At 45.4% G+C, this 27241-nt stretch overlaps 2 protein-coding genes and 1 non-coding gene across 3 annotated transcripts; 1 reads left to right on the forward strand and 2 right to left on the reverse strand.

Annotated features, from left to right (window-relative positions):
* Positions 1–1129: 1129 nt before the first annotated feature.
* On the reverse strand, positions 1130–1202 carry TRNAM-CAU (transfer RNA methionine (anticodon CAU)). The gene has a single exon. It is a non-coding gene; the product is annotated as a tRNA-Met (tRNA).
* Positions 1203–2991: 1789 nt separating this feature from the next.
* Positions 2992–12943, forward strand: FAM83A (family with sequence similarity 83 member A). Its single transcript, XM_026110132.2, has 4 exons — positions 2992–3846; positions 6494–6661; positions 7803–7927; positions 12292–12943. The coding sequence occupies exons 1-4, from the start codon at positions 3274–3276 to the stop codon at positions 12830–12832; spliced, it is 1407 nt and encodes a 468-aa protein (XP_025965917.2). The 5' UTR covers positions 2992–3273; the 3' UTR covers positions 12833–12943.
* A 5009-nt stretch (positions 12944–17952) lies between these two features.
* Positions 17953–26991, reverse strand: C2H8orf76 (chromosome 2 C8orf76 homolog). The gene is made up of 6 exons (XM_026110158.2): positions 26525–26991; positions 26067–26162; positions 23219–23362; positions 21902–22419; positions 19405–19537; positions 17953–18242 (listed from the first exon to the last, which is right to left on the reverse strand). Exons 1-6 carry the CDS (start codon positions 26792–26794, stop codon positions 18036–18038), a joined length of 1368 nt encoding a protein of 455 aa, XP_025965943.1. The 5' UTR covers positions 26795–26991; the 3' UTR covers positions 17953–18035.
* Between the last annotated feature and the right edge of the window lie 250 nt (positions 26992–27241).

The following is a 27241-nucleotide window of genomic DNA, read 5'->3' on the forward strand; positions in this document are numbered from 1 at the left end:
AAAGGGGCCTTGATTGGTCATTAGGAAACTGGCCAACCTGGACTTTGTAAAGAAGAAGGTCCTGGCGACCACAGTTGATGGGACCTCGATGTCCTGGGGCTGTGCGTCAGGAAAGGCCATGTAACTCCCTTAACAGCTAATGCTTTAGCCTAAAAGTAGAACATTATATTAGAGTAAAATGAATCATTCAGAACCGTTACCCACAACACTGATACAAGAGTGGACTTGACCATGTAAAATAGTATGAGGACCTGGGACTGGATTTGTTTGCTTTTCAGTCTGATGCACTGAAATCTTCAATGCTTCTCCATGTTATCCCAGTCATTTGAACCTGACTAGCTTTTCACTTCATTCTGAGGGACAAGGACTCGTGGGTTATCATGGATTGGTAGCTTGTTAGCATCCTCCACTGCTAGAGCCAGAAGTCCTTGGTAGCTACGCGAAACCATGGAAATGTCAGCAAAGATCCTTAACGAGTAAATGATGAGAAAAGTGCCTTTTTCCAAGGACTGCAGTTGTCATGAGTTTACATGTGATTATTTCTATATTTTTGAAAAACAAATTCTTTGGCGAGCACTTTGGGCCATATGTATTGTTAAAATGTTACAGTCGTAAATGTGTATAAACCAGAATGTTTCCACCAGGAGGAAGCTGGTGCTCTTTCATACTTATGTAGCAGTTTATATTATCCTGTCTGGTATTAATCTGGTCAGATTGCACATGAAAATTGGGGCTGTTATGGGAAATGCCCTCAAATTTCTTGAGCCTGCCTGCATGCTTGTTTTACTCAATAGCCTGCTGTAGAAATGAAAGCCATCCTTCTATGCCCAAAAGCTGGAAAAAGCTTGCAGACAGCTTAGGTTCAGAAAATCTGTGCCAAAGTACGTTTTTTTAACACAATACAGGATGAAGTAAGCATTCCTGTGATCCCACAAGCAGAAACTGAAAGCCCCTTGCCGTGACGCTACATCTTAATAAACCACAACAGCAGTAATTGGTTAAAAAGCGCAGTTCTGCGGTGGTTTGTGCTGCACGGCCGCGTTTGGGAGTTGACCCCTTTCCGGTAACTCCCATGGCGCTAAAGCCACCCCGTCGAGCAGCGCAGGGGAAGAAAAGAGTCGCCTGCCCTTGCCCCGTGTGAGGATCGAACTCACGACCTTCAGATTATGAGACTGACGCGCTACCTACTGCGCTAACGAGGCGGCTGGTAGCAGTTTCCCCGCGCCGCCTATGGAGGCTGCCCCGGCGGCCTCGCTTCGCCCCGGCGGCCTCGCTGCGCCGGCGTGGGCTGTTGTGGAGGCGCCGCGTGCGGCCGGGCCGGGCCGGGCCGGGCCGAGCCCCCTCGGCGGCCGCGGCCTCCCCGCAGGGCCCCAGGGTGACAGCGCGGGTGGCGCTGTGGGACCCCCGAGGTGACCACGTGGGGCTGAGGGGCAGTGTTGGACCCCACGGCGCCTCTCTGAGTGACCTTGTGGGACCCCAGAGCGGCTGCGAGGCCCCGGGGTGACGCTGCGGGGCCCCGGGGTGACACTGTGGGACCCCGGGGTCCCCGAGCGCCCAGCACGGCATGAAGGCCCCAGCACCAGGGCCGCTGGGCGCGGGAGGCCCTCACCGGCGTTGACGGGGAGCAATCTCGCATGCCACATTAATTCCGTGGCATCGTTTTCAGTGTAATTGCGCTTAGCAGGTCACCAGATAATTACTGACTTTCTGCTGGGCCTGACACAGCCGCAGGCAGATGTTGGGGACTGGGGACTGGGGGGGGGGGCAGGGGGTAGTTTTTAAAACCGCACGGCCAGCTGGGATGTGGCGGGGCCCGGACGGGCTCCGGGTGGTCCCTCTCCTCCAGCTCTCGGAGGTGGGTGTTTCCTACCGCTCATCGCTCTCGGTTTAACATCCGAACTACGTCATAGTCCTACTTTAATATATATTTTTATGACATACTAGCATGTAATTATTTTTTTCCATGAGGCAGAGCCATTTGGTACAGAATCTGGGGTTGCATCTGTCCTGAAAAAATAGGTCTGCGTTACTCTTAGCAGATTATACAGCCCTGAAAAATGTCTTTGTCCCAAGCGCGTTGGTAGGAGCGATGCGAGTCCCAGCTCGGACACCCACTTCGCTGCCCCTAACCCCCGTACGAGGGGTAAGAGGAGCATTTATGCTCCAGCTTGCTCCACGAAGCTCTGCAGTTTGCTCACACAGACCCGCAGAGCTGATGGTGAACCCTACCTGCGTGATAAAACTGTGTCACACGTGCCTCTGCACCAAAGCACGCACACAAGTATTTATGGAATAGCTAATGTGTGGGACATGCACACCCTGTCTTACCTCATCCGCGTGCAGTCGTACCAGTCAGCCCAGCTCCCCGCAGGTATTTCACTGCTTGCCCCCGCGGAGAACGTGGGCCTTAGTCTTTGTAATGACACAGCAGCTGGCGGCCAGTGTGACAACGTGACTCCAGAAGCTGCAGCTTAAGGAAGAAAAAAAAAAGGAAAATGAAACCAAACAGCACTAAATGTGTACAATCAAGTGATGAGTGTTTGTATTTCTGATGCTTTGAGGCTGGCTCACACCCCTCCCTCCACATAATATTCAGGATGGTTGGGAAAGGGTATTTATTTCTTTTTATAGGATGGAGTAGTCACAAAGCTTAAAAGAAATAAATTAGTGCATCATCTACGGTAATAGCAACATGCTGTGAACGAGGCACAGTGACAAATTTCAGTCTATTTTTATGCTCACCTGGCAGTATGTAGGTATGGACAGGAGTCCCTGACCCTTTTTGCTGTTCTGAAGTCATGACCATGGTCGGTGTCTTTGTCCCAGTTAAACATCAGCGTTGTTTTTGCTCCGTAACGAACGCTACAGGAAGACCGAGACGCCTCGAGCTGTTTTGAAGGTTGTGCAACGATGCTTGGAAGCCTACCTGCTTTTGGTTGAGCGCTCTCCTCACTCGCACCGCTCGCAGAATGCGCCGGGGAGGCAAAGCGAACCGAATCAGACAGCCCTGCTAATTGGACTTGAATCCTCTGCATGCCCTTGGGGAAAGGTGGGTGCCTCTCAGATAAGCAATTTAATCAGCTTTGTGCTTGTGTCCCATCTGGAAACAGATTGGTGCTGAAGTACATCTGAGAAGCGAGTGCGTTCACTTTTTTTTTTTTTTGAAGATAATTGTACCAACAAAATCAGAGAGTGTGAATTTGCCTGAGGTGCTAAGATCTCTTTATTTTTATTCGTAATTAATTCGTCCAGCCAAAGTGCGTTTATGCCAGAATGCAGTCTCTGAACAAGAAGGGGGACTGTGTTGCCGGCGCAGCGCATACGCATGGTGGCTACTCTGCGGAGCGACTGCTTAGACAGAGGACCATGAGCCACTCGAGACACATGGGCAAGATAAGAAAAAGGCTGGAGGACATCAAGAACCAGTCCCTTAAGTTGACTAAAGCGGATTTCAGCCACAATGAGAGTATAAGGCTGGCCACGGACGCCTTCTTGGATGGTGGGACAGACTCTTATCTCGAAACCTTAGACAAAGAAGGAGAGGTGGATTTCCTCTCCTCCGTGGAAGCTCAGTACATCAGGGAAAATGCCAAGGAGTCTTACTATGCACACGACTCTGCCACCGACGGGGCAGCTGTGCCCAAGCAGACCGACGCGGGATCCCTCACGTCGGGCACCTACTTCCCAACCATTTCTGACAGCAGCGAACCGGCTCTGCTGCACACATGGATTACCGCAGAAAAGCCCTATTTAAAGGAAAAATCCACTGCCACTGTGTATTTCCAAACAGAGAAGAACAGCAACATCAGAGACATCATACGCCGGTACATCAACAAGACCACTCAGGTACGGAGGGGACATCCATGCTCCCCCTGTGTTTATCTGCCGCCTTGCTTTTAGAGGGATGAGGTGGACGCGGTGTTTGGTTCAGGCCAGCCCGGTACGTTGCAGCGTAGCTTTGCTCCGGGGCAGCGGCTTTAGAGAGGCCACTAATGAGCAAATGCAGTGCTTTTTCGTACTCGCAGCAACACCTTTGCGCTTTGGGGAGCGCCGGTTGCATTAGGGGCAGCCGGGCTCGGTTGCTCCTCGTGCGGCTTTGGGGGGCTCGTTTGCTCAGGTCGGCCCCGGCCCGGCAAGCCGTGACCCCAGAAACCTGCCGCCCACATCACCGACGAGTGCCGTGAGCGGAGGGAGCTCCAGAGCCTGGGGAAGGGCCCCGATATATCTTTACAGGGCAGAGAGGCAGCGCTGCTGTGCTGGGAGGCATCCCTGGAGGACGGACGTTATTTAGGAAAAGCCCTTTCGTCCCTAGTGCGTTATCAGTGACACTAAAATGTCCTGTGGGCTCCGAGAGAAACACCGGGGCACAACACAGCGTGTGTGAGAGGTGACGAAGGTGCTGGGGAAAGGGTCTTGTCAGAGCAAAAAAATCAGCCCTTTCAGGTCTCTGCCCGTCATCATCGGGGAGTTTTGCCCTCAGATAAACTTGAGACCCCATTAGCCATTTCAGGGCTGAACGGTCAGAAACAAAACCATTACAGCTACTGCCCTGGAAGGGAAATTTGGGGCTTCCCGACACTTGGTGGCAACCGTAACAACCCCGAGGACTTCCCAAAAGGTCGAAGCGGTGGGCCACATCTGAGGCAGGGGGCGATTTTCTGGAGTTTCTTTCTATGAGGAAAGCTACTCACCAGCTTCAAACGTTATAATTGCTATTAATGCCTATTGTTTTTATCTCAGTTAGACAAAACAGTTTCATTATTCCTCTTTCAAAACCTTAATCTCAAATCTCTGCTGGCCAGAGAAACGCAGGACGCGAAAGCAGGAGACCTCCGGAGCTCCCGCTACCCGGCACAGGCCGTGGCGTCCCCCAAACCTGGTGGCTTTGCTTGGTTATCCTGCTGCAAGGACAGGCTCTGGGGCTGGCAGTGCTAAGTGTAAGAGCAGAGGAGAGCAACCCCCTTCTGCGGTTCCCCTTTCACATGCTGCACGTGCTCTGCACGCTGGGGGAATTACAGAGCAGTCGGTTTAGGTTCAAAGCCTCAGAAAGACACGGTAACAAAAGAAATACCGGGGGAATAGTAAGATAAGCATCAGCTGATGCGTCAGTCCAGTCCAATTTTCCATCTTGAGAACATCTGTAGGGGAAGAAATGGAAAGTGCAATATAAATCCATGGTTCTTGACCCAGTCTTACTTGACCTTCTTAGCAAACTGATTTACACTGCAAGAGGTTGCTAGAATAAAGCTGACAGGCAGTACACCTTTGGCAACTGCTCTTTGAGTAGAGTCTTTCAATGGCAGGATTTATTAAATAGTATCTCACAAGGGTCCATCCTAGATACTGTGATATTTGATATATCCATTAATAACTTAATGGACTAAAGAATACTTTTGAGGATGGCATCAAACTGCAAAGCGCTGGCGAGCAGAAAATACTCTAATCTTAAAATGTTGGTGAACTAGGTCCAAATCGTAAAATGAAATTCAGTCAAAGCAAATGAGAAGTACTGCAATTGAGAGAGAAAGGTCAGGTGTAGAAGTACAAACTGGGAACAACTGGTGAGAAAGAGACTGGAGAGACTGGTACAGGGCTGGGGGGAGACTGAAAGTGAGCAGCAGCATTACGCTGTTAAAAGAGACGTTAGCAGTGACTGGGGATATAAGATATTGGTCATGATTACTCCAGCTCCCTAGCATTGGGAAGCACCGTGCTCTGGGTGCAGGACGAGGATGGGGGCTCCTCGCTGGGCTGCCGATAATTTGGCTCGTCAGAGCAGGGTGCCGCCATGCAGGATGCGCTTGAGCTGAAGAAATTGGTGAGACAGATCTCCCGCAATACTGTAAAGGCTGTTTTGATTGATTTTCAAAGCTGCTCGTACCATGAGCGCAATTATCATGGGTGTCCTCTCTGGCCCATGGAGGAACATGCAGCTTCTGAAGGTAAGTCAGTCAGATGTTAGCTGGGCTGAGCTGCCCTGGGGAGATGGCCCTTTCCGTGGACAGCAGCAGGAGTTTGTGGAGACCAGTGCCTTAATCAGGCAGGGTGAATCCATGCCCCGATGCTCAGCCCAGGGCTGTGGGGTGGAAGTGATTTTATATCACATTTACAGTTCTCTGAATCCTAGTTGTCTGGAGGCTGCAAGTTCACGTAGCTGGAGGATCTTCTGTGCCCAGCCCAGGCTGCTCTGAGGCTTTGAAATCTCACCTACAAATCCCTGGGTCTTACTGTGGTTTTTTTTTTGATTAAAATAACTTAACTGAAGCATGTATGTTATATTGGATCTATACGACCAATAAAACATTGAAGCAACAAATCTTACTGATTCAGGCACTTAAAGAGAAAAACAGAAATATCCACGTATATATTCTAAGGCTTGTGTTTGTTGGAAATCTTTTTAAAAATAAATAAAAACCCCACTATGTTTCAGTGGCCTCACCGGCAACCTTAAGTTACGTGAATTTGCTCTGCTAGTGCCTCTGCTCCCCGCCAGGTGCTAGCTATCGTGATGGACGTGTTCACGGACACCGAGATTCTCTGTGACCTCCTGGAGGCGGCCAACAAGCGCATGGTGTTCGTCTACCTGCTGCTCGATCACGGCAACATAAAGCTCTTCTCTGAGATGTGTGACAAGCTGCAGATTGCTGAGGGCCTCTTCAAGGTACTGGGGCTCTGGGAAAACCCTGACAAACTTCAGGCGCTTGGGGTTAGAAGCAGGGTTATGCTAGAGTGTTCCGCCTTGTAATCAAAACGGAGGAAGAGGCATCCAGAGGTAGCGTTAACTTACCCTGCTGAAGATGCCCACATTAAAGATAATGCCTCACATTTAGCTAGTGGCTGATACCCCGCGGCGACTGCAGCCTGCAGGAACGGCAGCGGGAAGGTAGGCAGGAGACCCAAGGGCATTTTAAATGCACCAGACACCTGTGTTTCAACAGCTGACTTCCACCCCACGTGTACAAGGAAACCGAAATTAATAAGGCATTCCCATAACAGTGCCTGAATGTCCGTAAACCCCCCGTCCGCAGAAAGACCGGGCCTGTGCTGTTTATTGCAGCCGTGCTGCTACAATACACAGGTTTCAAAAATGTCTGAGCCGACTCCTCGGCGCCGCTCATTTACCGGGGCCTTGCTCCTACAAAGGCTAGGTGAGCGCAGCAGACAGCAGTGCAACATCTGGGTACCTGGCCTAGCTTTAAACGCGAGCGCTCGGGCGCAGGGAGCAGGGGAGCTACAACAGTGCAGAGCGCAGCAAGGGGCTAAATCGACCTGCTCCTCAGTTCGCGCCTGTCCGTACGTTGTGTGCTGCAGCGATGCCGTCCGTATAGATTTCACCAGAAGCGCAGAATGTCCCTGCAGCCCAGGATGAGAGGAGTAGAGGTTTTTGCCCTACTATATTACACAACAGGCAACATAAAACAATCAGGGTCGCATCTAGTGCAAATTGTTGCTGGGATGTCGGTGAAGGTGACAGACTGGTCTCGGTTTTGGACACATCTCTCTCACTTCGGTAGGTGCAGCACCAGTCACCGGCTAACAGTGCAGCTCCGTCTGTGCGAGTTTCCATGCAGGTTTATATCCTGATCAAAATAAATAACACTATCAGGTGAGAAGGTTCGACTAGGTTTCTGCTAGCCCCAAACCTTCAAATGTAACGTTGGAAAATTCATCAAGATATCATAACGGTAGGAAGAAGTGAAGAGCTAGGAGTTTTAGGGGGAAAGGGCCCTTTCCTTCTGATTTTTAATTAAAAGATGTAATTAATTCTGCTTGTATTAACTATTATTTTTTTTCTTTACTAGAATATTTCAGTCCGCAGTGTTACTGGAGAGGTTTACTGTGCCAAATCAGGCAGAAAATTTGCAGGACAAATACAAGAAAAGTTTCTTATTTCTGACTGGAGATATGTGCTCTCTGGATCTTACAGGTGAGACCAGCCATTGCAGTTCATGTCTGTGGGCCCTTTTATTATTTTTGATATTACTTCACTAAGAAAGTGCCAAGGAAAGCTTTCGTACAGCTGAAAATTTTTTTGGAACAAAAAAGTCGCATGCTTTCAAGTATATACCATTTTTCAACAATCCATTTAACATGTTTTCTAACTTGTTCTAAAGCTTATTGAGATCTTTATAGCATGTGGCATTTGATTTAAGTGCTCAGGACTGATGCAAACAACTTTGCCAGTGCAGCCTGGCGCAGAACTAGAAATGTGTTTGTCTTATTATGCTTTCCTCATTGCTTGGGTCCTCAAATGCTATCATGAGCCATGATACATTTCCATCTCCCTCAGGATCCCTTTATGTAGCATATGTCACTCAGCTTCTCTAAAGATTTGTTCTCCATATGACGAGTTTAGTGATTAAAGGGAAAACAGAAATACTTTGGAGACTTTCTGTTGTGTTTCTTTAACAGATATGAAGTGTCTATGTAGCTGTTGTACCTTTTTTCTGTGGGCTGCATCTGCAACATCTGATATACTCTCTGTTTTTGTGCTGCTCTAATTATTTCAAGTACAAGATGTAGCAACGCAACAGTTGATTTTAATTAAGATCCAAAATCATCAGACTTGAGATTCTGAGCTTGGATCAAATACAGTTCCTAAGGCTCATGGCTGCAGAGATAAGCTTAACAAATGGCTGAACTGTGTCATTCAGAACCCAAATTCAGTTCCCAGACGAACCATCAAACAAAAATGAGTGAACACACAGAGTGGGTTTTATTGGCCACTCTGCTTTTGTTGTTCTCTCAGCTTTCAGCTTTCTTTTAAACCCTCACCAGAGTGCAACATCAGATTTATATATGGAGTGGAAGAAGTGAAGGATGCATGGGAGGAGAGGGACAGAACAAGACATTTTCTTTAGCCAAGAAGCTTCCTCTTGGCATCTCTTTTCACTCCTATGAAAAAAACCCAGAAAACCCAACCCTCAAAGTCCTGTGCAGAGTCACTTCTGTCATTCTCTAGTGCTGTTGAAGTATCTTCTAACCCCAAGAGACTTATCTAACTACATAACCTCCTATTCAGCAAGCAAGCAGAGAGGATGGTGGGAGACAAATCTCCACACTATTTAACTTCAGCGTGCTCAGCACTGGTTTGGGGATTCATCTGGGTTATAACTGCCGCTCACCACGTGGCATTTTTGTGGGCTTGCTAGCTCTCACTTTATTCAGTTGAAAATTTTCTTTTATCCCTAAAATCTTATTCACCAGCTTCTGCAGGTATAAACAAGAATGATTTTAACTTTGAGTAAAACAGACTCTTCTGCACTGTAATTATTAGAAATTGTGTTTGAATAGATCTCAAAACTAATACAAAAGCGTATTTTACCTTACTGCTGTGCTCTGGTTGGCTTTATAATATCAATGAGGGGAGTGGGCTGAGGAAATAAAATAGCCCTTCAGTACATCCTGCCCTAGAAGGGGCTGTGATTCACTGGTTGTAGCCACAGTGTTTGGGGACAAAATCTGTTTGCCTGATAGACAACAAAGAGGACTGAAGTTGGCCATCAGTAACTGTTAGGGGCGAAGGCCCCACCAGCGAGTCTGTGTGATCTCCTGCTCTGGAGTTGTTTCTAAAAACACGTTAAAGAGCCATCACTAGGGTCTGTGTGTGTATGTGCTTGCTTCTGCCTCGCGCAGCACAGTGGGGCTGAGACGTTCCTGAGGGCCTTTCCAGCTGTCTATTTGTATGAGTACAGGCCTTTAAAGTGTTTTAAGATGCAGTTTTCTCCTTAATTTTTATTGTTTACATCTGTGATATGGGATGTAGGATTTTCTGCTGTCTCTGTGTTTATCTGTGCCATCTTATGATAACTGTTACTTCTTTTTTTTAATGAAATTTGAGGTTAGATTGTGTGTGACCTCAGTCCTCCTAAAAGAGGCAAAACAAAAATCTGCCAGTGACTGAATGTGTGATACTTGTGCCTTGGCCCCAGGTTGGGCAGTGTATCTTTGTGCTTTCTCTTCTGCCTAACGTGCTTCGGCTCAAACAGGTGTGGTAGGATACCATCCTCCTGGACAAGGCCTCCTGGCCTTTTTCTGAGCCTTTCCCACAGAGCCAAGAGCACTCAGAATTATAAACTATTGACCTAAAACAGGACCTAATACCCACAGAGTGAGTATCCTCTTAGAATGAAGCTAGTGAAAAACCTGTTAGGTCTTCAGAAAAGTTTTGCCCTGTCTTTCAGCAAAGAGCACAGACCATGTATTGCTCTGACTTGTTACGTGGCATACACAAACATTTGTCTAATATGACACAGGTCTCGCTTGCCTTGTTAATTTATGGCTGACCCATTTGCCATCAGTCCATGGAGAAATTTTCATGAACTTGGGGCTATGAGTTGGCTCTGACTTCCTATACTTACAAGGGTTACAGGTAAGGCAGATTAGCCACAAATAAATCTCTGCCAGATACGCCGGGGAGTTATACCTGGAGTGACACATGGGAGTAAAATTATCAGAGTTTGGCCAAGAGTTTTTTCCTCTGAGTTGGTTGGTTGGGTTGTTATTTTTTTAAAAGCCACTTACAAATATGTAATTGTGTTTTTTTTTATTTCTCCATAAACTTTCTTTTAAATTAGAACCCCGTATCTATTGTACCTAAAATATAAATCTGTCATCCCAGGCCTCAGCTCTTTAACCAGTTTGTAACCTTAAGTGTGTCTATCTCAGAAGAACGTCTGACTTCTGATCTGCTTCGCAGTTAAAGTAAAGGTGGGCGAAGGCTTACGGAGTGCTGCGTAGTGGATAAACGCAATGCCAAGTTAGCGCAGCAGGCGTTGCCGGATCAGTGAGGAATTAGCTCATTGCACTGTCTACCTCGTCTCCCAAGGTTTTGTCCATATTTAGAATGATTTGAACAAACTGGACGAGAGATACCGATATTTTAGTAAAGCTTACTATATATTTTACTGTCCAGTCATAAAATCTACAGTACACGTTATACTGTTGCCCAGTGTCCTTGAACTAGTCATTCCTTCACGCCTCTCCTCCCCACTCCTCAAGCAGCAGTATAAGAACTTCTGTCCAAAACCCAACCCTCTACAAAAGCGCCCGGAACTGCCAGATTCGGCTTGCGTGTCTTTATTCCGTTACTGTCGACTGAGGCTGTCAGGCCCACTGATTTTCACAGTTTTGTCAAAACATGACAGGAAGAAGCTTTCAAGTGCACACACCTCCAGCCAAATCTGGCTGTCAGCAATCCTCGTGCAAATCCAGCAGAGCTAACAAAGTCACACGGGAGTAACCGGGACAGCACCGTGCCGACACGGAATAACCTCGGGTTGAACTCCAGCGCTGCTCTGCGATCTCGCCGCACGACTGCAGCCCCGCTCAGCTCGCGGGGCGGTTGCGTTGCGTTCTCTGAGCCGTGCTCATTTTGCTGCCGATGCTAGTGCTCGCACAAGGCAGGCTGCGCAGCAGAGTCGAGCCGGCACGTGGCTGTGTAGAAAAGCACAAACTGGGATGAAATTCATGTTTGCCAAGGGGACTAGTGAAGAACGTAAGAGAAAAATCCTTTAAAAACCATGGGGTAGTCTAAGGTGTGTCTCTAGATTATCAGAATATTGCAGTGTTTTTGTCTTCTAGTAGAGTAGTATTTTTATTTTTGTAAAGGCTGCAGGAAATATTTATACATTTCATTATTTGTCTAGTGATGAAAATGAGCCTTTGTCCAACACATGTAAAACCAAGTGTGGGGGGTTGTTTTGTGGGGGTGGGATATGACAGAGAGGGTGAGGTTTTTGTGGGCTTCTCTTGACCAACTCAAACAAAGAAAACAGACACAGGATGGTAATTTTTGCTGTTCTTTCTAATGTCAGTATTGTGTGGATAAGATTTACAAATGGGTATGGCAATCTGCAGGGAAGACACGATTTATGTGTTTGCATGGTAAGACCTTAATTTAAGCATGGTACATGGAAGATAAGTACCTAACACAGGGGTCTAAACTCCTTTCCAGGGAACAGACACCTAAACTTTAGGTACTGGAAGTACCAACGTGTAGTCCTCCAGTGGACCCGGATCTTGGTTTTCACCACTCCCTTCAGAAGGTTATATAACGTTACAAGATTTCTTGACAGTTTTAGAGGCAGCTGCAATAACAAAGCTTGATCCAAGTCAGGGAGAGCGCTGATGGGAACTGACCTGAAATTCAGCTGTGACACCATCTTCATCCTCTGTTTGGACAGTAAGCTTTGGCTGTAAAATGCGCATGCTTTTCGCACCACCCCTGCTGGGATCTCCAGTTCCTAACGGCTGACGCTAATACTAACCCTTCCCTGTCTTTCCTTCCAGCTTCACGTGGTTGTGCGGCCAGGTCCACCGCAACCTCCTCTCCAAGTTCACTGGCCAAGTGGTCGAGCTGTTTGACGAGGAGTTTCGCCACCTGTACGCGCTGTCGAAGCCGGTGATGGGACCCAAGTCTCCGACCCGCACCGTGCCCTTCCTGCTCAGCAAGGCCTGGGCCCTGCAGCGCAGCCCCCCTGACAGCAGCCCGGGAAGCGCCAACACCCTCTCGGATCCCTTCAGCAGCCTCTCGGCTGGCAGCACCCCTCAGATCAAGCAAACCCCAAGAACTCCCTTGTTCAGCAGCAACTTCACCCCCCAGTCTCCTCTCCGTAGAGTTAACTCCTTCCACAACTATGTCTCCTTCACACCACCGCCACCACAGAAGACCATCCCAGCTAACTACTATCAGCCCCACTACGATACCGCCATGGTTCTCTATAACAACATGAACATTTACAGACCTATACGGCTTAGACAAGAGGATCCGAACAGGACAGGGTTAAGCTCGTCTTGGAGGTGCCTTCACAAAACTAACCTGTTTGTGTAATAACCACCTTGTTTTGAATTGCAAGTAAATGTAGCAAGGACCTGTTTAGCAATTGCTTCTGTACTGATGAATATAGAAATTCTGTATAATATAAAATGAGGATGATTTCAAGGCTCTTGTTTTGTTTTGGTCCTTAGGGATGCTTCTTTCAGTAATTAAAAAGCTAAGCCTGCTCTCATATAAACCTTGGGTGTACCACGACCCCAGTTAAGAACACACATAAACAATGCTGCTTACAAAGTAAAATTGCTGCCAGTGACCTGCTCTTGATGACATATTTGTGAATCAATAGATTTTGGTGGTTAACTCTTTTTCATACAGTCAGGCACCTGACGAGGGTTACGTCACAGTTTATTATGGTGGATTTTCCGTGCTTGCGTAAGGAACCAGCACAGGAGAGTCAGGTCTTCTATTTAGTCGCCAAACAGACACAATGGTGACAGCAACAGTCTAAGCTGCGTGTTGTCATCGCACCTTGATCTTGACTTGGGAGACTGCTTTAGGGCTGACAGGGAATTTCCACCTTCACACCATCTCTCACCTGTCTGCTGGACTGTACGGACGTCTGTTCATGTGGTTTCTAGGCTCAGGCCTGCGAACCATCAAAAGGACTATGACCAACAGTCCGGGTTATGCAGAGCATCCTATGGCAACCGTAGGCTCGCTTTCACTCATTAGCAACATGGGTGTATGCCCACACTCTTTGTTAAAATACCCTTCAGTCCCTTCACCGGAGAGCAATTTTCCTGACTGCAAAGCATCAGTGTAGATTCGGACTGGAAAGTGAAGCCCAACAGAGAAGAAAAGCCCTACTGGTAACACACCTTTCCGACACTGAGTTCCAAGTCATTTAGTGGTATGCGCATCTTAGAAATGCTCGTAGTGGTCATTTGACTTACTATTATGTTAGAGATATGGATGCTCTAGTCTAGAGTTCCTCAAAGTTTCTAATTTTTTTTTTTTTTTAAGAGAAACTGAGTATCTGTAGTTCCCATTGAGTAAATGGGAATTCCAGAGGATCAGCAGCTTGAACCATAGTGCCTGCAAAGCAGGAAAACTTACTGTCAAAAAATTCTTGAAAATGACAGAAACTTCAGTGAGAGCCATAAAATATTTGCAAGAAAAAATAAAGGATTTCTACACAAATCCCAAAGTTATTAGATGCTTAACATCTGATCGATCCGTAATTTTTTCACACCTGCTTAGTATCATCATTTCATCCGACTCCACGAGAAAACAGAAACCCAAACACATTTGCACATCTGACCTATTTTGCCTGACTTCTCATCTGCCCGAAAAGAAAAGGAATAAAATTAAATTGTTTAGGCTGTGCTATATGCAGCAGCAAGATTTCAAGTGAAGAGAATTTCTCATCCTTGGAAGAGCTACATTTTTGAAAGGATACCGGTGTTTACAGAACACTGGAAAAGGTACAGGAGGGACAAATCCTACACTAGCTGCGGTGTGGACTTTTTCACCTGTGGAATCTAGTTTTGGAGTCCAGAATGAACAACAAGCTATTGCATATAACTGTAAATCTCTGTACATAGCAACACTTTCAGGATTCCTGGGGTAGAAGATTTGATTTTTCATTCCTATGACAATCCTATTTGGTTTCCTAAACATGGCAACCACTCATGTAAAAAAGACGACTTTCATTAAACTCCCTTTGAGAATCATTTTTTCCTTCACCTTCTCTTCACTAGTGCACCTTAGTATCTTCTCTTCCAAAAACTAAGTGGTTTGCATAAAGGCAGAGCCCAGCTGAACAGGAAACACATTTTGCTGCTTCTAAAATCAACAGGAACAGAGTTAAATAAGTGTCCCTCCAGCCCGGTTAAGATGTTTCTTCTAAATTTGGTTCAGTTCCCTGATCCTGTTCCTGGTGTGGCCCAAGTGAGGTGGCGCTGCATGGGGAGAAGTCTGTAGACCGCTGCCTCCAAAACCTTCATTTCCTCCGGTTGTGACCCATCAAATCCATAAAGGAGCTCCCTTCCCCACCGTGGGGCTAGATGGTTTGCCTACAGAAGTTGTGGAGGACGCAGCTAATGAAAAGTAGGTAAGGCACAAGCTAGTAATACCGAAAGAGCATTGCGAGTTAAAAAGAACTGATTTCAACCCTGGAGGAAGGGTACAGCTTGTGCTAATTTAGATGACAGCTGAACTTGAATGTCAAATGAATGGAATTTCAGTTTTGATGGAAAATAATCAGTTTACAATTTCAGCAGTGAGTTATGCCAAAAATCCTAACAGGCTCCCACAGGCTTGATCACTCAGCGATCAGGGGAACGTGTGGTTACAAGCAGCTGCAGAAACTACCTGTCAGCAGGGTCACAGCAGCACGCTGACATACCATGTCAGCCTGATAGGAGGGAAGGGCTCAGATAAACACTGCTACCATACAACGGAAAAAGCTGTGCGCTAACGTTGCTAATTACAGCGCTAACACGCTCCATCGCCTCAGAAACAGAGAGCAGCTATTCAAGCACTTATAACAGCAAGACACATAATTCGCCTGTGTTTGCACACAGCAATCAGTTCAGACCATCAGATCTAGGGTCAGAGGGTCCTGCCCAAAAAGTCTGTAACACGAGGAAGTGTTAGAATGACCAAACCAAGTCTGAGTAACAGTTAAGGGAATTTCACTTGCACTTTGCACTATTAAAATTTGCTGTTTAACTCTGTGTGGAGTACTGGTGCATGCATTAATACCAATAACAACACTGTTAACAGCCAAAACATGAAGAAATCTATCACAGGCAGATGTAGCATTATGCAGAACTCAGAAGCAAGATCGAAGCATTCAAAGGCAAGATGGAAATACAAAGCCACTTGTGAGATATGATCAGAACAGAAAGCTTGAGTTAGAAGTGGCATGCCAAAAAAGTAAGAGCAGGCCAAAAAAGGAGGCACCAAAGTAGCTTAGATGAGAGATAGCCAGACACAAATGGGACAAAGGAGTATTTCATAGGCCTAGTGCAATAAACATTGGTTATTTGGAATAGTAACTATGCAACACATTCAGAACAACATTGATGTTGTTTTCTTTGCAGTAGTTAAAAGCAACATTTTTGCTTTATTGCTCCGTTTGAGAAAATACTGCCTGTTCTTAAGAGCTGTTGCTTGCCTTCCACTCTGCGACATACTTGGGAGTTAGTTAACTCTTGTGCTGCTGCCAGTCTAAGAGACAACCTCAAGTTAAAGCATCTGCACACACACAGAAAAAAGTCTCTGAACTGCCTTGGCCTAGTTGCTGTGTATTTTGGACATCTCAGTCACAAAGTGACAACATTTGGCAAGTACTGCATTTGCTGCTAGAACAGCTCAAATGCAGTTCCTAGCTTCTCAAATAGTGGAGCCAAATCATTTGGCTAGTCCCCATGAAATACCTTTACAAACCTGGTCCCAGAAAAGCTGTGTTCCAGTGTTGTAACTACTGAACCTATCCAAGCGCTGTGGGAAAACAAATTATAGCCTTTGTCTGTGGCTATGCATGACTGTAAGTTTAAGAAGAAATTGGGAAAAGTCCCTGGCCCAGTAACTTAAGGTTTTTGCCAACACAGCTTGCTATTAAAATTGCTGTGTTCACTATGTCTTTGCTATAAGACATTCTATTATTGATGCCAACACTAACTAATTTACAACACATTATGGACCATCTCTGCTGAAAACCCACGGCAGGCTACTTGTGACGCAGATGACAGCAGTCAAACACATCCCCAGCCTCTGAGGTGACCTTCACTGCCATCAGCATATAGCGCTCTACAAAAAATTACTTCTACCCAGTAAAGCACATGTATGACTAAAACAAATATTCTGTAATACATGATGAGTGCACTAATGCTTACCCAAGTATACTTGCCAAAGCATCTTTCGTAACAAGCTGACCAGGATGTGGTTTAATCGCATTAAGTCACCATACTATCAAAGATAATTTGACATGGCTGAAGGCAATATCCCGTTTTTCTGGAGAGGTTTTGCAGTCAACTTAGCACAAAACTATATTATACCAAGTGCTACTAACAGATTTCCTAACCAGTATTTTGAAGCTTTAAAATCTGTGTAAAAGTAGCAGATACAAAGCGTGTTCGTGTATAGTCAATTACCTTTCAACTGTCAGTTATTTAAAGTCTCTGCACTCTTTAGTATTGCAAGCAGAAAACCAAGGAAAACATGAAGTCGCAGCAAATTATGCCTAAAAGATTCCTATTTTTAAAATACACTCATTAAACAATACTTTTCTGAAAAGCTGCTGAGAATTTGAATCACAGTTTAAGAGGGGATAAGACGGAGGAAGAGCACACCCTGTTTGGCTGGAATGTAAATTATGTCCAACCAAAGAAACTACAAAGTAATCTCTGCCTTCTCCTGAGCAAGCCCAAAGCAGGCAGCGTCAACGCTTCAGAACTTAAAGCAAACAGGTGTCACTAGACACTGCAAGCTTAGCATGCAGATCTGGATGATGCAGAAACAACACAGCCAGCTTCCACAGCAAAGCACTTTTCCCCTTGCAGGGTTTCACAAAGGATATGATCTGACTAAACACTCTTCAGTACAACCTTGACAGCTTTTCACCTTCTATAAGCACAACTAAAGATGCACAGCTTTCAAGAGAGAAATTCTCCCTCCACTTCTGAGTTAAACATTTACTATTTAGATTTTTTCCTTAAAAAAAAAAAGAGGAATTGTTCTTAATTGTTCTTATTGACAATTTCTTAACATAAATATATTTAAGATTCCCAGCTATCCCACTTTGAACAGTTAATCACTAGAATGTCAATTAATCATAAAATATTAAAAATTTAAATTAAGAAATCAGCTAGTTCCACAACTCTAAATGCTGCAACACGAAGTTTCTTGATACCAAACTTTAAAACTGGACATCATAAACCAACCTGCCATTCCAAGGGCATCCCAGGTCCAAAGGAATCACAAGCGCTTCAAGAACAACTTTGTGTGGTTTATGACTGAAAGCTACCTCTGAAACCTGAATTGCTCAGCTCAATTTTATATTGGACTTATTCTGAATACAAACAAATCACTGACGGAAGAAAATGTTGGGACATGAAGACTGTAGAGGCAGAGATTTACATATATTCTTAAAAGACATACAATAGGAATGCTTAAAAAATACAGTATGAACTTTATTGCATGTATCACTCTATCATCGCCTGGAGATAGGAGAATAAATACAATAAAACCTTTAAATTACTGAAGGTGGGCTATATTTATGTGAATCAAATTGTCTGTCAAAGTGACACAAATCATCTTGGAGATTTCTGAACCATTTGATTTCAAATTCTGTGGCTGATGCAGTGACCAGTGATGACAGTGCTGAAGATCCTACGCATTTTACCTCACCCTGAAATTCCTCTTTTATTTTTTCTGGTAGAAGATCCGCCCCCATGACCTGCAAACAGAGTAAGGAAGAAGATGGGAAACAAGAAAATAACTTGCAGGGAAAATAGACAATATTACATTAGTAAAAGATCTTCACATGAAAAGCCATCTACACATGAACCATAAACCATCTAGGAGAAGTTTCCAAGTCACGATCCAGTTGCTTGTGTGTCACCTTCTGTAATAAATACAGAAAACTGAGAGCCTGAGCTTCGAAGCCTCTCCCGGCTTCTGGCTATGCTCAGATGTGGGGATTTTTACTCTCTGAATAGAAGTGGAAATCTCAACACCAGCTCTCCGTGCAGTGCCCACCTAGCAACAGCACCAACACTCTGATCTCCTACTGGGGGCCAGTGTCAGACCAGGGCAAGCAAGGAGAGAAGTTTCTTTTCCCAATCTTCTTTTCAAAACCGGAGATACTCTGCATGCTACTGCCCTCTTATGGATGAAATCCCACAAGACTGCCTGCCAATTTGGCAATGACTTGGCTTTTACTAACTTAAAACCCTAATACTGACAGGAAAGCGAGAATCTGACTCTCTCTGACTCCCTTTTGACCCTTGATGTGAAAGTCAGAAATTCCATAAATGACACTACAAATGTTTAATCTTTATGAATAAAGCCATACAATATTACTCTCCTCCTCTGTAGTTCTTTAAAACTAGAACCCAATGCCCTCGACAGACCAAAGATATAATGTAAAAGAATGTCTCTGGCTTTTTTGGAAATCTGCTGAAAGAATGAAGTGTTTAATGTAAAAGTGTTAACTCAATATAATCTCCATTTCCATTCCATACGTGTGATTCACTCGGTGGCTTCCAACGTTCCTTAGATAAAACTTACACCCTAGGAAACACACCGTGAGGATGACTGAGAGTATCTGCAAATACAGGTCCAATGAGAAACTTCGTAACCCAGAACGTTCCCACAAGAAGAATCTCAGCAGACCGGCCTATACGACACAAGCCAGCGCAGTGCAGACGTCGGTTCAGCATAACGTACTCCCAGCGTTTGGGCTAATATATCCTGCTTTGCAGCACAGCTAATTAGCTTGGAGGAACATCGCGTGAGCAGGACTTGGTATCTGAACTGGCTCAGGTACCTCAGCAGGACTTGGTCCTGTGCTGTCTGCATGTATCTGAGAACTCCCTCACAGTGAAACATACCCTTACCTCGGTCATCAACAGCAAGGAGCTTTCTTTTAAACCAAAACGTTTCACTTTGTCCTCAATTTCTTTTTGACTTTTTATGTTTTTCTCTAGAACAAAGGAAGACTGTTGCAACTGTGTGAGCTGAAGTAAAAGCCTGAAATGAAAAAAGTCAGTTAGAAAAGGCACAGCTGGCAAAATGGTCACCAAACCCCCAAACAATTAAAATATAATACTTTAAAGCAGTTCTTCCTGACTTTTGCTGACTGCAAAAAACTGCGGACAAATGCATACATCTGTATGAATCTACTATGGTTGTGCTACACCACTGCTATGATAAAAGTAGTTAGAAGTACTTCTGAAAAATAGTATGCCAAGTTCCTCTGGTTGCTCTGCACAAACATTTTCTCCCCATGTATTTGTCACACAATTCAAAAGTGAAGCTCTGATCTGCTAGCACTAACTGTGGTATATCACATGCCCCACGTCCTTATTGAGGCCTAACAAGACAGCAGTGCATTGCTGCATACAGAAACGACTATCTTTGTAACCTGAAGAGCTAGAAATCTGGATGTTTTAGGCACATATCAAATATCCTTGCCACATGAGGCAATCCTGAGATATAAAACCCTTCTCGGCAATTTTAAATCGTGGTGCTGACTTCTTTGGCACCTCCTTGAATTTATTAAAGGCTAGATGTTGTGCCAACAGCATGGCTACATGCCACGGAGGGACCTCATCACCAACTGCTCCACCAGGGAGAGCAGCAGCAATTTCCAGAGTCACCCTCGCGCAAGGACTATGAAACATTTCAGCAGAGGAAAGATCTGTGTACGTTCAGATAAGGAACCACCGAGACATATCAGCATCATCACTAAGACCTTTATCCATAAAGTAAAAACAACAGCAAAAATAATAACTTTTATCACATTTACTGAAGTTAAATGAAGTAGATGTTAAAATACAGATGTGTATTTGTATCAACAGAAGACTTAAAATCTTAGATGAAAGTTCTCATTTGAGCATTATATACAGCAAAAATCACAAGTCTGAGCCAACAAACCATTTGTGAATTCAGCAAAATTTTGATTTGGAAATAAGAGATAAAAATGGAAAGGATTTTTTCTGCATGAAACATTTGCTTCAAAATTTGCATCAATTTAATGTAAAAAGAATGAAATCTCAGTGAAAACAAAACAAAATCTTTTCTCCATTTTTTATTTTGTTGGCAAAACTAAGACAGTCAATTATTCAGTGCTCTAACACAGAATCTTATTTAGTACATAAATCAATACTAACATCCATTTTTCAGCTGAAATTTACCCTGTCCATTGGTTTGTGCAACACTTGCATCTCACTTAAAACTCAGAAAACTTGAATATATTAGATAACCTATTTAATGCATAAGCCTTGGGCAGGGGAGAAGCTTACCCTGGGCAAGATTAATATTCATTATGGTATTTATCTGCGAAAGTAAACCACAATAACACTTAGTCTAACTGTGTGGCCAAGCATGGAAATCACAGTCTATAAGTGTCTCAATGCTGAACCATATATACTGAAACAAGAAGCACAAATTATTTTAATATGAATGTAGTTTTACGGTTCTGTATCACTATAAAATCTACTGAAGTTCTCCCAAGCAACAATTAAAGTCATCTTCCATCTTCTCTCAGTCCCAGCACAGTTAAAAGTAATTATATCTGTTTTTATATTTCTTAAAACTTGCCTTCATAGGACAGTTGTAAGGTGTTCACTGTAAACATTTTCAGAAGTTCATAAAATGGCTTTAACATATTCAGTGATGAACAAATTACCGAGAAGCAAGAGAAAAGAAATCAAGGCTATTTTAACAAAAACCAGCTCCTAATCATCTCTTTGAAAGATTATGTTTGGGGGAATTTGTTTTGTGCAAGAGTTTTAGGAAGCAACGGAAGAAAAAGAAAGCGCATTTTAATGCGGTCTTGTCAATGCAGTCTTGTCAATCAGTTGTCACAGAGTTCATTTTTCAACCTCATCCATTATGCAAACTGGGGTATTATTAAAATAACACATTTTCTCTCAAACACTGAGGCTTCAAACAAATTAGACAGGTGGTACTCACACAAGGCAGACCGGCTAGCCTTTCCTTTTGGAGAGTTCAGTTGCTGTATCTTTAATATCAAACCAGGAAACAGCCATGCTCTAACAGGAGTATTTGCAGGAGAACAAACCCTTTTGTATATAATCATTTGAAAAAGATTCATATCCTGAGATCATTAAAAAAATGCTTTATTCTTCCACTATATGTGACATTGGTCTATTCTTTCCACTTAAATTCAGGTTGTTCACAACTACCACGTTGGCGGGCTTTATTTCTTAGCTCTCAAGCAAGAGCACGGTGCTCTAGGTTTGTGTTGTCCATACAGAAACAAACTTTTAAACTGAAAATGTAAACTTGCAGTATTAAGGCTGGGAATAATATGCTTAAAATTGTTTTTGGATTGGGAAAAAACATTTTTTTAAGAATATATTTATTTACCTTGCTCTAATAAATGAGGCACATGCCTTTATCCCAACTTTCTTCAACATGTTCTGCTCCCAGGACTCAGAGGCTATGTGTTTCCCTTCATCCGTTCTTTCAGCTTCTTCTGAAGCGCAGAAGAATTCTTTTATTATTTGGCTGTTGCCACAAGTTACTGGATTTTTACTCTTTGTTTCTATAGCAAGGCTGGACCAAAAACATTCTTTCTGGCTCTCTGATCTGTGAGACTGGAAATTAATCTCTCTTCCCGTTGATGTTTTGAAATTACTGTCACTTATTCCAACCTCTTCAGACTGATTTAGTTTCATTTCTGGAATGAATAATGGAGACAGATTCTGTAAAAGGCTCATATAAGCTTCAGCGAGTAACTTCCAGTACCAAGGGTTGAAAGGATGTAAGCAGATCAGTTGCTGTAAACATGTGATCTTTTTTTCTGCATTTTCCAGACCCTGATAAATGGCAAACTGCAGGTTGAGAACAGTCGTTAAGTGATCTGTATTAGTAGCACCATTTCTCTATAAACAAAAGAAAACAAATTAAAACCAAGAGTAGAACCACATCATGCTTCATTGCCTAAGAAAATGTCTCTTTGAATAATGACACACAAATATCTCTAAAGGTATTTTTTTTAATTGCACAAAACTGTGTCAACTCTTAAATATTTTAAGTAATACAACATGATATAGATCATGCATGATCAAGTTGACAGCACTCCCCCTAGTTGCCTTGTCCAAGTCTGAAAGACAAAAAGGTCCCTGAATATTGTAATTTATTTGCCTTCACAGTTTTATACAGCTGCCCTTATTTGCAGCATAACACCTTCTATATAAAATAAACAGCAACAATAAAATCTTGGCAGACTGCTGAGCATCTGGACTTTTTTCTTTATGAGGAAAAACTCAATTTGTGGTTAGATACTCTTCTTGGTGGCAGTCTGGCAGTGCGTGTTTGGACAAAAAAGGGAGTTTTGAACCGTCACTTTTATAGTGGAAAGATTTAAGCACTCATTTATCCCCTTTCTTATAATTCCTATTACATTACATTAATTCTGCCTGGCAGAGCATGATATTTAGTCCCTTCCAGGACTACCAGCCTCCTTGCACAGGGAGCTCATTGTGGTACAGGGTGTTCTGATTTCTAAAGAGTGATTATATCTGCAGTGACAGTTACCCTCTGTTTACCAAATACTCTGAGCACTGAACATCCTGAAGGATTATACACGTGAAGGTTATTTTTCCAGAAAATGGTCCACATAAAAGAATTGCTAACAATACTTTTATGTTCAAAGTATGAAACAAAGATTACATTATTTACCAGTTTTTCTGCAATATCCAGAGCTTCCTTGTGTCTTCCTAGCCGAGATAAACACCGAGCCTGACCCTCTTGGACATCTCTTCTCATTGCAATGTTACTGGGAGGCAGGAGTAGTAAGCAGCTTGAGTATTCACACAAGGCTTTCTAGTACGGTGTTGACAAAAAGAAAAGCAAAACAAAATAATGAGACATTTTTATTTATTTAAAGGCAAGCCTGACAGTATGCTTTGTTTATATGTATAATCTAAAAGACATAGTCTCAAGGAGAATTCGAGAGCTGAAGTCCAAATTTTCCTTTCTCCAGACTAAGCTACCTCCTATTGCTAGCAACACACGAAGGCCCTGGTACCAAACAGCCCATCTGAGAGCTGTGTTCAGAACTGCCCAAGTCTGGGCAGCAATGAGCAACCTCAGTCCTAGCTCAAGTTTGAGCCCTGTCAGGATTCACAGTTTGTCTCGCCACCTCTCTCCCCACCAGGCTTGATCCAGAAGGGATTCTAAGAGCTCGTCTACTGGCCCGGGCCCTACATGACCCGAGGCGTCTTTCTTCTAGCTGACAATTCAATGATCAGAGCGCTCATCAGAAATTTGGGAGAGCTGGTTCCAAATCCCCGAAATTCTTAAGGAGAAGATTTGAAACTGTATGCCCCTCGCCTCACATGAATAATCATCAAGTCAGAGAATATTGCAAGGAAGGTGATTCTCCATCATTCCTGTAAGATAATTTGCATGAGATAATTAAATATTAACTGGGCCAAGGAAAAAGAAAAGAATGAGCAATACTTTGTACCTTAATGCTCAGGGCACTCACCAGGACTCCAATTAACATTTAAATACATTATATTAAGTATTTAGTGATGGTAAGACTGGAATCTTGGTTCCTCCTCCTCTGTGTGAGTGCTCAGACCAGAAGACTAAAGAGCAGTGCTCATTCTCCCATCTCTCTAAATGAATATTTAATTATTCCCTGCAAACTCGAATGGTTCTAACAGACAAGCTTAAAGGCAACATACTCTAAATACCTCCCATAATGGCTGAAACCTATTTTTTCCCTGGTAACCATTAAGTTCACATTCCTTCTCAAGCAAAAGAGAGATATTTCCTATGCCCAGTGAGTGCAGTTGCCCTGAGGCAGATGGATGTGAGGAGGTTTGCAGGACACCCGTTTGCCTTGTTTTGTGACAAAGGGCTATAACCCTGGCAATGAATTGGCATTATGACTCCCAGGCAGATTCTGCAGTCAGCTATATCCTCGTGGTGATCCTGTACCACCAGTGTCCTCACTGTTTCCTACCAGGTGGCCTAGGCTGACAAAAAACATTACTTATAGCGAGCTGAGTGAAGAGACTACTACCTGCACTCACCCATTACCAGCCTGCTTTCTGAGGTCAATGCTTTCAAAACTGCAGGCATAGTTTTACATGCAGTCACTCTCTACCCTGGTTCTGTCACAGTAATCCAGGTTAGCATAGACACTTAACTCTACATGTTTTTAACATGGATCTCTGTGACAGAACCAGGTTAAGAAGGAAACGCATGTTCTATTACACTAGCAGATCTGAGGGGGTGTCGTTGTCTCAAGGGAGAGCACAGTGGCAAACAGCAAGGAGCAGTAATCTCTTCACCTGGGTCAGCAGCCAGAACAGGTTGTCTAACTGGCCTTAGGCATCTCTCTTCTCAGCACGCTGTTACAAATCCCCTCAAGACATCTCAAGTGGTACATGGGAAAACAGATTTATCAAGTTTAGCCAAGGTGGCAGTAAGACTGGAGTAACAGCAAGAAGCAGGAGTCAGTGCAAACTGAGGTAAAAAAGAATCTACCAATCCAACGGGCAAGGCAAGGGGAGTACTTTCAGAAGTTGACCTGAGGGCTATGAAATCAGGGAGCCTGTAACACAAAGCATACTCTGGAACCAGAACTTATCAGAGTTGAAACAAGGGCAGGAGGCTGATTTGCAGCAGGAACAAGCCTGAGCTAACCAGATCCTGGAAGTAGGACTATAGAGGTTGGAGAGCTCAGAAAGCAGGCAGTAAGGACAGGGACTAGGACTACCGCAGGCAGGAACATAAATGGACCCCAAAGTCTCAGCAAATCATCCAGAGCAAGGCGAGGCAAAAGGGAGATGGGACAACTAATGATGAGGCCCTCAAGCCAACTGTCAGTCTCTGTGGATGCTGACTATAGTCAGCTGTAACGTAACAGCTGGGGAGCTTGGAAGAAGGTCAACAGCAGCCAGGTGGTTGCCTGTCACTAACAGCTTCAGTGGGAAATGACAGTCCCCTTCTGAGATGCCAAACTCACCCCATGAACAACATAGAAATTTATGTGCTTAACTCAGGCTGACTATGATTTCACGATCACAAATACCAGCTCTGATCACTACTGAGCCATTCAGATGTACAAGTTTGATCCGGCTCAGGCCTGGGTGCATATCACCATTTCTGTTGCGTTGGCCAGAACTTATGTTGACTTCATGTCAGCTCATGTTCATGTCAACTTCATGCAGACTCCAGGAAAGGAGTTGATATCTGGCTGCAAAAGCTTGCCAGAACAAAGCTATCCGTTACTGTTTAAATACATTTTAACTAGCAGAATGATTCTTCGCTAGATCCAATGCTTTTGGTCACTTGGTCAAGTAGCTACAGTGCTCTCAACACAAATCAAGCTGGAGTTACTGCATCAGAAGATACCCCACCCCCAGGTCATGGCTCAATCAGGAGCCTAATGGTTAATCACTTGACATACCGAGGACTGCCAGATCATCTGCATTTAATTTCTGACAGCCTTTTCCGTCCAAGGCTTGTCTCAAACCCCTGCTCAGTCGGGGGCGGGGAGCCATGCAAATACCTCAGACTCTTGCTCCCTGTATGCCAGGTCGCCCAAGAATTTTTTGCCCGTTAGGATTTCGGTGTCATCCACGCTGTCCATTTCCTCGCAAAACCACTGCAAACGCACAAGCAAGCGGTCGGTGGGGAACGGTTAAAACCACAAGCGTCACACTGAAATCAGCTCCTCCGCAGCTCCCGCCGCCCGGCCCCAACCGGCCCCAACCGGCCGCGGGGCCCCGCGCACAGCACGCGGCTCTCACCTGCCCCGCCCCCCGGCCCCGGCCCCGCCAATCGCGACGCGGCTCCGTTCACAAGCCCCGCCCCCCACCCAAGCCCCTCCCCACTCCTCGCGGCCCCCTCACGGCTCGTCCCGCCCCTCCTCGCTGTCCCCGGCGGCCCCGCCCCGCCCCCCACCCCCACCCCCCCGCTCCGGTACCGGGCGGCCGTGGCGGGCCCCCGCCGCCCCCCGCTCCTCACCCGCGGCTCGCAGCGCTTGGCACTGTACGGCGGGCCCCCGCCGCCGCCGCTGCCCGGGCCTCTCTCCTTGCTGTCGGCGAACACGGAGTCCTCGAACTCGCAGCCCAGCGGCAGCTCCATCGCCTCAGCCGCTGCCCTCCCGCACCATAGAGTGCCGCCTAGAGCGTACCCCGGGCTAGCCAAGGCGGGGAGGGGGTAGCGCGCTCCCTGCTGGGCCGCGGCGCCGTCCCGGAGAGGAAGCACCGAGCGCGGCGCAGCGGCGGCCGGCATGTCTCACCAGAGGGGCACCGAGTTAAGGCACGGTGTTGGCTAGAGGGGACGCTCCCGCAGCCACAGAGGAGCGGCGAAGCGAGCGCCGCAGGGCGGGGTGCTGGCAGCGGCCATCTTGGGTGAGGGCAGGGGAGCGACAGTTGGCGGGCGCGGCCGCCGGCCCGGGCGCAAGGGGAGCGCGGGGCCAGCGCCGCTCCCGGCGTGCTGTGCGCGGGGAGCGCGGCATGCTGGGAGCTGGAGTCTCCGGGCGCGGTGGGGGGGGGGAGCGCCATGAGGGAGGGGGTGGCGCAGCTGACATAAGTCGGCGCGCTACAAGCCCCGCTCCAAATTAGGGCTGGTTACAAGGCCGGGAAGATCAGAGCCGGTTGTGCTAGCACAGTCCTTGTCCCGCAGGCTTTGCCCACCTCGTGGGGAGTATCCCTGGAAAAGAGTGCGGTCCTCTCTTTC

The sequence above is a fragment of the Dromaius novaehollandiae genome, chromosome 2, assembly GCF_036370855.1.
Source record: "Dromaius novaehollandiae isolate bDroNov1 chromosome 2, bDroNov1.hap1, whole genome shotgun sequence".
Taxonomy (NCBI): domain Eukaryota; kingdom Metazoa; phylum Chordata; class Aves; order Casuariiformes; family Dromaiidae; genus Dromaius; species Dromaius novaehollandiae.

Bases quoted from the DNA above. Each gene is read 5' to 3' on its own strand.
- C2H8orf76 (XM_026110158.2), bottom strand. From the start codon at position 26,794: ATGCCGGCCGCCGCTGCGCCGCGCTCGGTGCTTCCTCTCCGGGACGGC. The intron at 22,420-23,218 runs GTAAATAATGTA...TTTTGTTTATAG, and splicing joins TGGATATTGCAGAAAAACTG to AGAAATGGTGCTACTAATAC. The intron at 19,538-21,901 runs GTAAATAAATAT...TTTTCATTTCAG, and splicing joins GCCTCATTTATTAGAGCAAG to GCTTTTACTTCAGCTCACAC.
- FAM83A (XM_026110132.2), top strand. From the start codon at position 3,274: ATGCAGTCTCTGAACAAGAAGGGGGACTGTGTTGCCGGCGCAGCGCAT. The intron at 6,662-7,802 runs GTACTGGGGCTC...TTTCTTTACTAG, and splicing joins TTGCTGAGGGCCTCTTCAAG to AATATTTCAGTCCGCAGTGT. The intron at 7,928-12,291 runs GTGAGACCAGCC...CTTTCCTTCCAG, and splicing joins GTGCTCTCTGGATCTTACAG to CTTCACGTGGTTGTGCGGCC.